We start from the raw sequence: 14,580 nt of genomic DNA on the forward strand, positions 1-14,580 counted from the left end.
TTTGTCCATGCCAACAAGTCAAGCATATTTTTGCGATGTGATCATGGATGTGATAGTCGCACTGAAGAAATCATCTAGACTCATAATACCTTAGACATATAAAAAGTGACAAAAGCTGAGAAATGGATCTACTGGCAGCACCAAAGTGGTTGTTTTTCAAATTGAATATTGATGTGCCTTTGAAGAGATCGGGTTAAGGTAGCGCTGGCAGTTTGGTAATGAATTATTATGGGGAATGGGTATGTGGTTTCATGTTAGGAAATATGTCTTATTTTTTAATAAAGATTTTTTAAGATATTTTCTTTTTTTGTAGAATTCCTATTTAAACAATAAGGGTTTCCTAGGATATTTTCCTTTCTTTATAAGATTCATATTCTCCATCTATTTTTGCTTATTATTTGTTTGATATTGTTGCTTGTGCGATCTTAGGAGGGATTAAAATTCCCTAACATTTTAACATGAACTTGGATGTTGTTCCATTATAGAAGCTGAGTTGTGGGTGGTATTCGCCTCATTCATGTTAAATTTGTTGTGCTTAATGTATGGTCCCATACATTTTCATTTATTGTTTGTAATAGAGTTGGTAAAATTTGATATGAGCCAATTAGCTGACACGTACTCAACACAAATATATGTACATCAGTCATCAAATTTAACACGATTATTAAATGGGTCGGGTTTGGGTCGACACGATTTTTTTTCATGTCAGGTTAAGGTTAAAGTTTTTGACCTATTTACTCGAGGAATGACATGATTATATTTTTCATTCTAAATTATTTTGTAGATTCTTGTCATCAAAACTCAAATATTAGACATGATTCTCTCTTTTTATTTTTTTTGGAAGGATGAACATATATACAATATATTATTTATAAAATTTTATATAAATTTAAAACTTTAATCATATAAATGTGTAAAATATTAGTTGACATGTATATTTTATGATATCGATATATAATTAAAATTTAATGATATAAATATGTAATATTTTAGTAGATATGTACATTTTATAATATCAATTATATATATATATATATACACACACACACTAAAGTTCTAAATAAAATATTTTTTGTGTGTGTGTGTAGATATATATCGGCTTACTGGTAACCTGTCTATTTTCTATGTAGTGTTATAGTCTCAATATTTTAACATAATTATTAAATAGACCATATTTGGGTCAACCTAAATTTAACACAACAAAAAATTGATACGACGCGAACACGACCCGACGACCCGTTTTGCCAACTCTAGTTTGTAATATAATAATTTATTTTTGCACTTTTTTTTAAAATTTATAAATCTTTTTTACGTAAGTTTACATTTATTTTTTGAAATACAATTACATACAATGACGTGACTAGCAAATGATCATAATTAAAAGAATTAAAATATCTATAGATAAATACATTTTAAATAAATAATATATTTTATTTAACTTTTTTATTATTAAAAATAAGCTAATATTTTAAATCTCTAATAGGGATGGATAATACTCTATTTTTATTTTATTAATTTCTTTCTCATTCTCTTTTATTGTCTTCATTTTTTTTAAATAAACAACCAAACACATACTCACTTTTTATTTTTAAATACAATTTTGAAAACAAACTATTAAATGCATTTTTAAACTTACTAAATGTTAATCATTTTTACGTTATTTAATAAATACAAACATCTTTTTAAAAGATAATACCAAACGCACCCTCATTTTACCTTGAATTTCAGTGCAGCTATGATTTTTGTTAAGCTCACCTATACGTGCGGTTTATATAATTTTAAAAAAATGAACGAGACCTAAATTCATAAGAAATATTAAAAAAATGGTGAAATTATCATTATCCGCATTTTCTTGCAATTTTTTTTCAAAAATTCTAATTTAGTAATAGGAAAATGCTATTTAGCCCGGGGCAAACCCCGAACTAAACACACCGTTTTATTAAGACAAAAATACATCGTTTGCCTTCTAGGGATGGCAATGGGGTGGGGTGGGGTGGGGTCGGGTGGGGGTGGGGGTGGGGGTGGGGAGGCCTACCCTATTCCCCACCCCGTTAGAAATTTTTGCCTCCATTCCCCAATAAATTTAGTGGGGTGAGGATGAAGAATCCCCATGTGGGGAATGATTTCCCCATCCCCACCTCATTCCCCATTTATCTATTTTATAATATGTATAAATACATTATTTTAGTAAGTTAAAAATTATAGACTTAAAATAAATTCATCATCATATTATAAAGTATTTAAATTCTTTTTAAAAAAATCTAAAAGTTTGAAACAATATCTTAAAATGATATTAAAAGTGAAAAATATTTAAAGAGCGTAGCACCTTAAAAGAGAAAAGAAAATATGACAATGTTTCAGAGTTGAAACATATTATAGAATTTTCTTTCATTCATATCTTGTTTATATTGCATAAAAATTAAAAAAAATTATTAATTGACATTATAATTGATAAAATAAAATTTATTAAATAAGAATTAAAAACATATTTATATATAATGGGGATTGTGGTGGGGTGGGGTGGGGAGTACAAAATCAAACCCCACCCCATTAAGAAATTGGGGATTATTTTCCCCCCACTCCCCACCCCATTCCCCAAAAATTATTCAAAATTTTCTCCATTTGGGGTGGGGCTCCATGGGGCCCCAAACCCGTAGAGGATTTTGCCATCCCTATTGCCTTCTACTAAAAACGCACCGTTTGCAAAGTTTTTCTCCTTTTCATCATCAATGGAGATCTCCAGCCAAAATTCTCTCCACAAATCAGTCGTTATCGATCAAGATCTCCAGCCACAATTCTTCTGAAATTGCCCACAAATCAGCTATCATGCATATCCTCATCCGCTGTCACTACCACTGACAGCCATTACGTGACAGCCACAACCACTCACAAAGCGGCGGCCATTTCTGCACATGAGGTAATGCTTCAATCTTTGGCTGATTTAGGTTTTGTCTTTTATATTCATTCATTAGCCTTTTTGTTCGCGTCTATCCTTCTCAACTGGGTTGCTAGTTTTGACTTCTTTGATTATTTGGTTAGAGATTTATTTTAATTTTTATTGTTTTTGTTTATTGAATTAAAGCGTCAAGTTTCTGTCTTGATCTTATTCATGTTTTCTTTGCTTCTAAAATCTCAATTATTCTCACTAAAAGCAAAACATGGTTGATTTCAGTGGCTGCATTTTTCGTTATGGCTAATCTCCACGATCTTGGTCCGATCAATCTTCCGAAGAAGTAAGACCACATCTAGTCTTCCACCAAGCCCAATGGCATTACCGAGCATCAGACACCTCCACCTCATTGCCCCAATATCTCACCAAGGACTTCACAAACTTTCCATCCGCTATGGACCCTTAATTCATTTGTTCCTCGACTCAGTCCCATATTTTCTTTGCTTCTATCCTATTGGATGAAGTTAAAACCAAAAATTGGTCCTCAAAACAGCATTGTTACATAGAGAAAGTAGTTCATCTATCTTAACAAAAATTAATCCTTAAAACGGCTTTGTTTTCTCAAGTTCGGAATTTGACATGAGGCAAACATCAGTGTTGTTAGTAATATCCTCAATCTAGTCAAGGGGAGTGCATTTCCCGATGTACGGACTGGTTTTAAAACTAACAACTGGCATAACTCAAGTAACACGTGCGCTTTGTTTCCATGGAAACTTCTTCTCCTCTTCTTTCAGATCCACCGTCAAAATAGTGGCACAGACATCAAGGGGCCATCGGGACCCATCATTCGATTTACATGGTCTCATTTGATCTAGTCCGTCAGATCTTGTTATCCTATTTTGTCTCAAAAACCGCAGACCGCTGCTTGGTTCCCGCGCGTGATAAACACGGACCAATTACCAGGAAAGTTAACAACCTGAGCTAATTTCTGACATCTGACATTACTGTTAATGAATTATAGTACCGATTAAAAACAAATTGACGTGTCATCCACGCGTTGAAGGGTGGTGACTAGCAGACTGCTTTTGGTGAGCTCCTGTGGGCTCAGTTACAGTGTGGCAACGTGTTCGTATGGTTAGCATGAGGTCAATGCCCATTGCAGGGTTATTTAGATCAGGAAGCTTTCAATTTCGTAGGACCCGATACGCGGGCATCAGTCTTTGTTCCGTGAACTGATAGCACCAAAGTCCACAAGTGGCCAATCACCACCTCCCACATTGTCGGCATGATTTTTATTTTTTGTTTCTTTCTTATTTTATTAACAACATAGCAATGCTAAAAAAAAATGTGATATTTTCTCATGAAAAAAATGTCTTAATATTTTAATTTAAAAAATTTTAATTAAACAAATTAAGATATTTAAATTTGAATTTTTTAACATTTTTTAATAGTTCACCACCTTATTCTTTTGCCTATTTTATTATGTATATAATCAACTAGTAGTCTAGTAAAGGAGCCGATCGAATCATTTTCAGGTAATTTTATTCAGTCAACCACTTCGGTTTGAATTTTACGAGGTATCAAAAATTTAATTTGGACTTTTGCATCCCATAGATTTTTTTTTTAAAAAAAATTATTCTAGTTTACAAAAACTTATTTAACAAAAATTATTAGTGATTTTTTTCACAAAATTCTATTTTTATAAAACTAATATAAAATATTTTCTTCTAAACTAATTTTGAAAAACACATTTAGTTATGAATATGACCATAACTCTATCAATTGTCACATTTTGACAAAGACGTTATCAATAACTTAATTACTAGAGTATTGGGTGATGGCGTGGACGGTTCTTAGGGCACGATCAATAGCTAGCATTTGTGATTTAATTGAATGAAAGTGAATTAATTAAATATTTAAATTGATATATGATCTTTCAAGAATCACTCCTATTATACTTCAATAATAGCACAAATAATTCTTAGAATGTTTTCAGAAGGACAGCATATGAGTAACGTGGCCCAATGATCGATTATTTCATTTAATAATTTTGAACTAATTGGAGAAGAAGAAAAACAAATTGAAATTCTTGAGCCTCAAGTGGCTTATTGCACTGTGTGGCGTGGATAAGATATGTGAATATGTGATCTGATCATTGTGTCATCATTTTGTGTGTATTTTGTTGAATATATTTATTACTCTTTACGATGATTTTCGTAGGATGAAAATGTAGGTTCAAAAAATGTGGTACAACAATAAATATGTATATGACAAAATGTAATGTAACAATGTTAAAAATTATCAAACAAATAGGAAATAAAAAAGTGAAAAAAAGGATGAATTAACTAAAAAATAACATGACAATAATGTAAGAGGGTCACAGTAAAATTATAAATTTTTATGCTCTTCTAAATATGAATATATTTTAAGTAAACTTACTTTGATAATTCATATGGTTTATTTATTATTTTTTTTGCATGCAATTGAATTGAAAAGTAGACTCTTTGCAAGTTTTGAGTGTATATATATATATTTCTTATATTTTTTTAACAATTTCTCTTAAAAAAAAGAGCTTATAAATATTTTTATGAGCTTTTTGACTATTTTTAACCATGAAAATCCATAAAAATAACCAACTGAAAATTTTACATGTTAAAAAAATTTAAAAAAAGAAAAAGCAAATTTGTATAGAAATCAATGGCGTATCTTGAAAAATACACACGGCATTGAATTATAGCTACTATCATGGTCTGATTTATTTCCATATCTTCACCATTACCTTCCATGCTTTCCTTTCCTCATTCATTTATCAAATTTTAAATACACTAATAACAAGACAATAATAAATAATAATATAACAAATAAAAAACTACCGCCCCAATTCGTTTTTTCTTCTTCCCTTCTGGTGACTGCCCAATTTCACTAGAAAAAAATAAAATAAATGAAAGGACGGTTCCGTCATAAATGTACAACCCCACAATAACACAACTAAATTTCGGACGCTTCTATTGCGATTTACGGTACAGAAAGAAAAAAGAAGCTAGCTAGCTCGCCCCATTCGCTCTCAAATAATCAGAAATCAAACGGAGTGAAAGAGAAAAGGAGAAAGAGAGAAAGAGAGAGAGATGGGTTTCACTTTCACAGCAAAAGACAAGCCAAAGAGCAGCAGCAGCAGCGAAAACTGGGGCACGGGCTTTCTTCTAGTGTTCTTCCCTGAAGATGGCAACAACAATGGCAGCACTGGCAGCACAAAAAGTACTTCCAACAACAACAGTGTGGTCGACAGCAACAAAACAACCAGCAACAGTCTCTTAATGCCGTCAATCAAAAGAACAAACTCGAGCGTTTTATTCACAAAAGCACAGTCCACGATCTCAATCTGCGCTCTCTCTGTCTTCCTCACTCTCCTCCTCTTCACTCTCTCCACTTTCGAACCCTCCTCCCTCCCCACACCCTCCATCACTTCTATCCACACCCCACGCCGTTTCTTATCGTCATCATCATCCCAAAAACCGAACACCCGCCGACACTCTCTATTCAACAACATCCTCAAGACGACGCCGTTCCGAGGAAACAACAAACAGCCAGCTTCTAATTATAACCCGTTTGCTTTACAAGGATTGGGCACCCTCTACCGCCGCGGCACTAAGGCCATGCCCGATCTCGTCGTCGCTCACTTGACGGAGGACGTTAAAGAAGACGAATTCCGTTTGTTTCTTCGAGTCCTGCATCGGTCCGGCCTCACTGCTAAGGCCGACGCGGCATTTCTCTTCGGCGTGTCCTCGAAAAAATTTGATTCTTTGATCAAAGAAGAGAACGACTCTTTCTTGAAACTCGTACAGCATTACAAGGAACTGAATATTAGTAATAATGGTAATAATAATAATAATAATAATAATAACAGCACCAAGGCGAGGAGGAGGAGGGCCGCCGACTCGGTGTTGAGTTTTAATTTGACTCAGTTCGTTAAAGCTGTGAAGAATAATATCAACAGTAACAAGGAAGTTGAGGAGCCTTTGTGGGGTAAAAGAATTCGTGGGAATTACAGTAACTCGTCAACAGTGGTGGGAGATGATGATGGAACTAGTCAAGGGGCTGAGTTGACTCGGCTGAGTTACGGGTCAATGGTTGGGTTCGAAGTGTCCGAGTTGGATCCGGAGAACTCGCTTGCTGGGTTCTTTGATCACGTTCCGATGAGTTTACGAAGATGGGCTTGTTATCCGATGCTGTTGGGACGAGTCAGGAGAAATTTTAAGCACGTAGCGTTGGTGGACACAAAGCATTTGCTGTTGCTCGGGGACCCACTTGGCCGAGTGAGGAGTAAGAGTCCCGAGTCGGTACATGTCTCGATGAAGTCGTGGGACAAGCATAGCAAGAGAAACTCGGACAAAACTCAGTCTCACCACTCGGTTAACTCGGCGATCATAACGGGTGGGGCTAAAGGTGTTCGGAGACTATCCAATGCGATGTTGACCGAAATTGTGAGAGCCGCAATGCAGCACAAGAAGAAGAGTTCGGTCACTGAGTCAGGTGTCTTGAGTCAGCTCGTCGGTAATGAGCATGTTTTGAAGAACATTAATTTGATTACTTCCACTGAGTCGATCCCAGACGCGAGTTCACTCACTGGGTCGTGTTCCAAGTCAGCAGCGGCTCATGGGTTAATACAACGTGGCGGTAATAGCAATAGCAACAGTAACAGTAATCATGATGTTGATTATTCTATAATTATGAAGATAATTTGTTCATGTGAAGTAGATTCTTCTGTTTATAAGAACTGTTAGCATTATTTGATACAATTGAGTAAAAGATAGGTAGAATTTGAAAAAAAAACAATAATAATCAAGTGATTGTTGTATAAATTTTTGTTTCTTTCTCTTTATTTATTTATTTTGTATCTTGTATTCTTGTTGGTATTAGTTTTGTTCTTACATGTTGATGATGATGGTGATGATGTGTACAATTTTGGATTTAAAAAAAATTCTTGTACTTGGTGTGGGAATGTTGTGGTCTATTATATATTGTGGGAATGTGAGTATACATGACAAGAGAAGATCCATAACTGAACAAATTAGGGTTCCATTATCAGGATTAAAGAAATTGAAGAACAATAGCATTTGATAATGCTAAAGTGATATGTTATTACTCTCCTATAATTTGTGCACATGGCTTTAAAATTGAATAATTTGGGTCAAAGGCTATGAGCAACAATCATAGCATGCTTTGTTAAATTTATGGGGAGGGGTTTAAAATCCGATCTGCAATTATGGTACCTTAAAGGTACCATACCCTACAACTTGAGTACTAATGTACTATCGTATGGTAAGATAATTTAAAAATAAATTTTTTGTTAAATTTATTTAAAGTAAGTAGAATTCTTTACCTCTGAGCTAATTTTTGAATTGTGTTCGTCTTTATTTTATAAATCTTGTTGGTGGAGATCAATTTATTATATGTGTTTAAAAGAATTGTGATGTAATATTAAAAAATAATAATAAAATTTTGTCACGCCAGCAAAAGTTTACTACCTTAGTCAAAATGAATCATATGTATGTTGTGAAAATTAAAAAGGCTTATGAAGTAAAATCTTGACAATTAAATGGATATATTCAGCATGTTCACTCATTATAGCTAACTATTTAGTTACATTCTTGACTTGATGGAACAATAAAGATTACTTTATTGGATAAATTATTCTCGCTCATTCATTCAAGTCAGTCAATTAAAAAACTACTTTATAATGCCCAATAATGTTTCCTGTTAATTCCTCAAATTACCCATCTGTGAAAAGCATCAACTTTGATGGCGTGAATTAAACGAAAGACCGTGGAATTGATTGGGGTGATTCTTTCTAGATATAGAAAGTGAAGGAAAATAAGATAGAAAATGGAAATCAAGAAAAGAAAATTTTAAAAAGAAAGAGAAAGCGTAGTGTAGTCATGGAGAGAATGTGAGGCAACTAATATAAGCGTGTGGGGAGTTGTGAACACATTAATTAAACCATCCATGTGCTTGTGAGCTGTGAATCTTGCCAATGGTCTACGCTCTCTTCGTGTTGTGTTTTCAATTTTTTTATTTTTTTTCTTTTGACATTTTAATTTATTAAACATTAAAAAAAATGTTTTAGAACGCGCCATTGCTTTTACGTTATTGCCAGCTCTGCTCGCGGACAATTAAAGCGCACCCCCTGTAAAGTCACATGGCATTAGAATTTAGATGATATAATTAGGGTTTTAACGAGGGCGCCTGTATAAATTGTGTGCATTTTGTCGCTCCCAATTCTGATCTTTATTTCCATATCTAGGCTGACAAATTAAACAACTCTTCATTCACTTCCAAAATTCTTTCTTATTTTTAAAAGGGTAAAAGTTCATTTAGTCTCTGTATTTTAAGATTAGTGTCCGTTCAGTTTCTATATTTTTTAAAATATCTCGAAACATCCCTGCCGTTAAAGTATTGATACACATACCGTTACTTTTTATTTCTTGTGGTTTACTTTTATAATATTACCCTTTATAATAATTTTTTTATTTGGACATTAATAAAAAAATAATTAAATTATCAATTTGACCCTAAAAAATTTTAAAAAAAATTATATTAATTTTTTTGCAAGCACCATTTGCACACTTGGTAGTTTGCATATAATTTTTAACAATTAAAATTAATATATTTTTTTATTTTTTAGGGTTAAATTGGTAATTTAATTATTTTCTTTTTATTAATATCCAAATAAAAAAATTATAAAAGGGTAACATTGTAAAAGTAAGTCAAAAGAAATAAAAAGTAATAATTTAATTTTGACAATTAAAAATTAATATAATTTTTTATTTTGTAGGGTTAAATTGGTAATTTAATTATTTTCTTTTTATTAATGTCCAAATAAAAAAAAATTATAAAAGGGTAATATTGTAAAAGTAAGCCAACATAAATAAAAAGTAACGGTATGAGTATCAATACTTTAACGGTATGAATGTTTTGAGGTATTTTTAAAAATATAGGGACCAAATAGATACTAATATTAAAATATAAAAATTAAATAAATTTTTACCTTTTTTAAAATGTGTTAAGGAAACATATTTATTAGTAAAGTCAAAACTAGTTCTATGGAAGATGAGATTATGCTGGGGTGGGACATTTGTTAAAAGATAAAAGTTCATTTAGTTTTGCTGTTCAGTTGGAGTACGATGATCAAGACTACCGAATATTTAAATTTTTAAATTTAAAAGTGGAGGTGTCATGAAAATTACCATAGCTTATGGCAGCCAACCTTCCACGGCCACTAGCTCTTTTATTCTTCAATAAATGGGATTGGTGTTGGTCGTAAAAGATAAATAAATGAATCGAATTTGTCTATATTTTGATTGGACGGGGCGTATAAGTAAAAGTAAATAAGGTCTATGGGTAAGGCACTTAATTCTGAGATTAGGGTTGGATGCCATTAATATTAATGGCAGGAAAAAGTGTGTGCATTTGCTATTGCAGGGGCCGACATAATTAATAAAAAGACACCTTAATGAACCTGCTTTTAGTCTTTACTCTTTACTAGTAGCTAGTTATAACTCATAAAAGCATCTGGGTTCTTGCGATCGGTATTCATTTAGCTGCAGGTGGGTTCGGTGGGACTGAAATGTTTATTTTGGTTGTTGGGTGGTGTCATTATTTTATTATTATTAATTTTTTTGTGTATTTAGAAGTAAAGAGCAAATTATTTATTAGTATCTAATAAAGTCTCTAACAGTAGAATTTGGATGGAATTTGATTTGATTCTATGTAAAGGAATAATAATACTTCATTAATTAAGTCGAGTCTTGGATTTTTCTTTTCTTGTAACGTTGTTGTATATCTCAAATTTTTAATTAACTAGAAAATAGAACCGTGCTTCACGCGATTTTTAAAAAAAATTACTATTACCTTTTTTCTTACTTTACACTTGATGAAATTGATAAAAAATATGAATTGATTTTTTTTTAAGATGAGGTGGCCTTATAAAAAATAAAAATAAAAACTATTAGCCAACAATACAAATAAAGAAGCAACGCAAGATAAAGAATAAAATGAGAGAATATATTATAGAGTGATTTTATTCATTCTAATTGTGTGTGTACAAAACAAAAAAATGAGTTCTCCTTTTATAGTTACATAATCACTCCATGAAATTAATGAAAAATTATGGATAATAATTCCTTGTGAGATAGTGGGAGTTATAGGGAAGCTAAATGTTGATAATGAGAGATAGTGGAGAGACTAAGAGATATATGTTATGAACATCTACATTTATTTTAATAAATTCATAACACTCACCCTTGGATGTTCATTACAAAGAATATGCCTTATTAAAATCTTTACATAATTGTTATTGTGTAACAAGAATCAAATTAATTATGAAAAGATGAAAAATCAAATCTAAAAGAAATTTTCTCTATTTATTAGATATTGGAGAATATACAAATATGAGAAATGGTGATACCACATCACCTCCTCAAGTCCCAGTTTTATATATATATATATATATATATATATATAGATTGACATGTGATATATTGATTGATAAATTTTCTCAAAATTTAATATTATTTATTATACTATTTTATCATCTATTATTTAGATCAAATCAAATTTTATATATCTTTACAATATTAGGTGCAATGTATAGTATTGCTCCTATTATTTATTTATTTGAGATTGCTCTTATGGTGTGTTTACTTCTTGGCATAAGCAATGGAGATAGAAGGAATGGGAATCAAAACTATGTTTACTTGACAAAATTGAATTTGGGAATTTGAATAAATTATGTGGGTCTCACATAATTTGGGAATAAAGAATGGAAATCCCATTCTCATGGAGGGGTTGGGAATGAAAATATGGGAATGAGAATTAAACATAAATTTACTTTTTTATCCTTCTAATTTTTTCATATTTCCTAAATTACTCTTGTTCAAATCACAAATAATTTTATTATTTTAAATGTCATTAATAATAATAATAATTATTATTATTATTATTAAATTTTATTAACTTTATTATTTTAGTTATTATTAATTATTTTTATTTTTATTAATATTATCATTATTAACAAAAAATAATGATAAAAATAATTAATTTATCATGATTAACAATATTATCATTATTATTGTTGTTGTTATTATTATTATTATATTATTAATAAAAATAATAATAACAATAATTAATAATAACTAAAATAATAAAGTTAATAAAATTTAGTAATAATAATAATGTAATTTTCATTATGTACATACATGTATAAATATTATTATAAAAATGATATTAATTAAAATAATAATAATAATAATAATAATAAATGTTAATAATGATAATATTAATAAAAAATAATATTAATAGTAATTAATAATAACTAAAATAATAAAGTTAATAAAATATAATACTAATAATATTAATAATAATAATAATAAATTTTAATAATGATAATATTAATAAAAATAATAATAACCCTAATTAATAATAACTAAAATAATAAAGTTAATAAAATTTAATAATAATAATAATAATAAATGTTAATAATGATAATATTAATAAAAATAGTCATTACAATAATTAATCAAAACTAAAATAATAAATTTAATAATATTATTATTATTATTAAATTTTATTAACTTTATTATTTTAGTTATTATTAATTATTGTTAATATTATTTTTATTAATAATAATAACAACAACAACAACAACAACAACAACAACAACAACAACAACAATAATAATGATAATATAGTCATTATTGTCTTATTATGCTAGCCTAGCTTTAGTGTAGTCATTGTTGTCTTATTGAGGGGAAAAAGAAAATTGTGTGCTTTCTTATAGTCATTGTTGTCTTGTTGAGGGGGGAAAAGAAAATAGTGTGCTTTCTCATTGTATGCTTATTCACTAATTCATTGAATTTTTGGCACATTTTTATTTACTTTTATATTATTGATTGAGAGATAAACTCACGCCATTAATAGAACTCTTATCACAAGTTTATTTAGTTTTGTATGCTTGATTGCAAGAAAAAAAATGTGAAAAATGGAAAATCTAACGAAAGAGTGTATATACTCTAGAAAAAATGACTGTCGAAGTAAAATTCTTAGCTCTCTTTTGTTCAATATATAGCTAGATGAAGTTTCAAACTCTTGGCTATATTTAAAAATAACTATCACCACACATGCTCTTCTTTGTCAATGAGAAAAATCCATTTTAGAAGTCGGTGTAGACTTGATTGTAACATGCCAATTGAAGTATAGTAGGATTTACATATCTGCTTAACTTGAATGAAATGATGCATGCCCTTTTACTTTAATCATTTTAATGAGCTGCCTTGGACCTACTTATGTCTTTACTAAAAAAATAAAATCACAAGTTTCTGAGATGCCAATTGGTGAATACAAATGACAAATGACACACAAGAAGTAGCCAATACTTACCAAATTGATGAATGTAATTAGATGCCAATTGGTGAAAATGAAAGCTTCAATATATTATTACACAAAGCATACAACCAATCAACTGCATTTGGTTAGTTTGAGATATAAACGATGAGGTCAATTTTCATCTCCTATCTTCTTTTGAGGATATTGTCTTTTGATTGTTTTTCATACCTTTTCTTGTTAACTTGTTTAAGATTATTTGCTTGAGGAACTTATTTTATCTATGCAACGCTTACGTATATATGAATTCTTTTCACCTGAAAGACCAGAAGATTTACATACGCAAATGCCTTTTAAATTATGATATAGTAAATTGATTTGGGGACCTTACTACTTTGTTTGCAAATCCAACTTTTTAGTGCGGTACAAAATCTTTTAGAAGGAAATTTGACAATTAGCTTCGTACAAAAAAAAAAAAAAAAAATTGAAAGCGCAATTTTTTATATAGTTGAAAAAAAAAATCCTGCATCTTGCTTTTGGAATATAATGTCAAATTCAATTCTTTACTTGATTATAAAGGTGAAAAGAATAATTTTTTCAGATAGTATCAATTTTTTTTTTATATAAATATAAAATTGATATTTATATAAAAATATATATATTAGGACCATTGAAGATGTTTAAGACTTTAGAAGAGCCTTTCTAAACTATTTCTATTAGGACATAATCTGAATTTTTATTCTAATTTTTTGGATATATCTATCCCACAAATGTGAGGGTAGGGAACACTTCTACTTTCGTCTAATTTTTTTTTAAAATTTAATTTAAAGTCCTAGACCAGTGCCCACAAATAGTTACCATCGTGCTATTGCGTGTGAGGCATCAAATTAGATATCTATTGATAAATTTGTCACGTTGTCCATGCTTTTCTCCTAATGAAGATCATAACCTATTTTACTAGTTTCTTAAAATTTGAAGTGTGGAACCGCAGCTATATATAAATATAAAACCTAGAGGGGCCAACCTCATGGTTAGAAAGTGAACCTTGGATGCTCATCATCACTTCATCAGCTTCTTCAAAGTGTTTGGGGCCATTTTCATTCGTAATCATCCATTACAATTTGCAAAAAGCCAATTCAACCCACCGACACCAATGATGTGCCACTTGTCATCATGCCATTCACACAAAACCATCACCGGCCTTTTTTTTTATAGGACAATTTCATTTGGGATACAAATAAAGAATCAATAAAATAATAATAATAAAAATGCTTGTGGAGCCACTTCTCAACGCAGACTCGAGCTACTCCAGC

At 30.5% G+C, this 14,580-nt stretch overlaps 1 protein-coding gene across 1 annotated transcript; it reads left to right on the plus strand.

Annotated features, from left to right (window-relative positions):
* The first annotated feature begins 5,851 nt into the window (after nt 1-5,851).
* LOC18031339 (uncharacterized protein DDB_G0286447) lies at nt 5,852-7,702 on the plus strand. Its single transcript, XM_006421301.2, has one exon. The coding sequence runs from the start codon at nt 6,016-6,018 to the stop codon at nt 7,669-7,671; it is 1,656 nt and encodes a 551-aa protein (XP_006421364.1). The 5' UTR covers nt 5,852-6,015; the 3' UTR covers nt 7,672-7,702.
* Nucleotides 7,703-14,580: the final 6,878 nt, after the last annotated feature.

This window comes from Citrus clementina, unplaced genomic scaffold, assembly GCF_000493195.1.
Source record: "Citrus clementina cultivar Clemenules unplaced genomic scaffold, Citrus_clementina_v1.0 scaffold_9, whole genome shotgun sequence".
Taxonomy (NCBI): domain Eukaryota; kingdom Viridiplantae; phylum Streptophyta; class Magnoliopsida; order Sapindales; family Rutaceae; genus Citrus; species Citrus x clementina.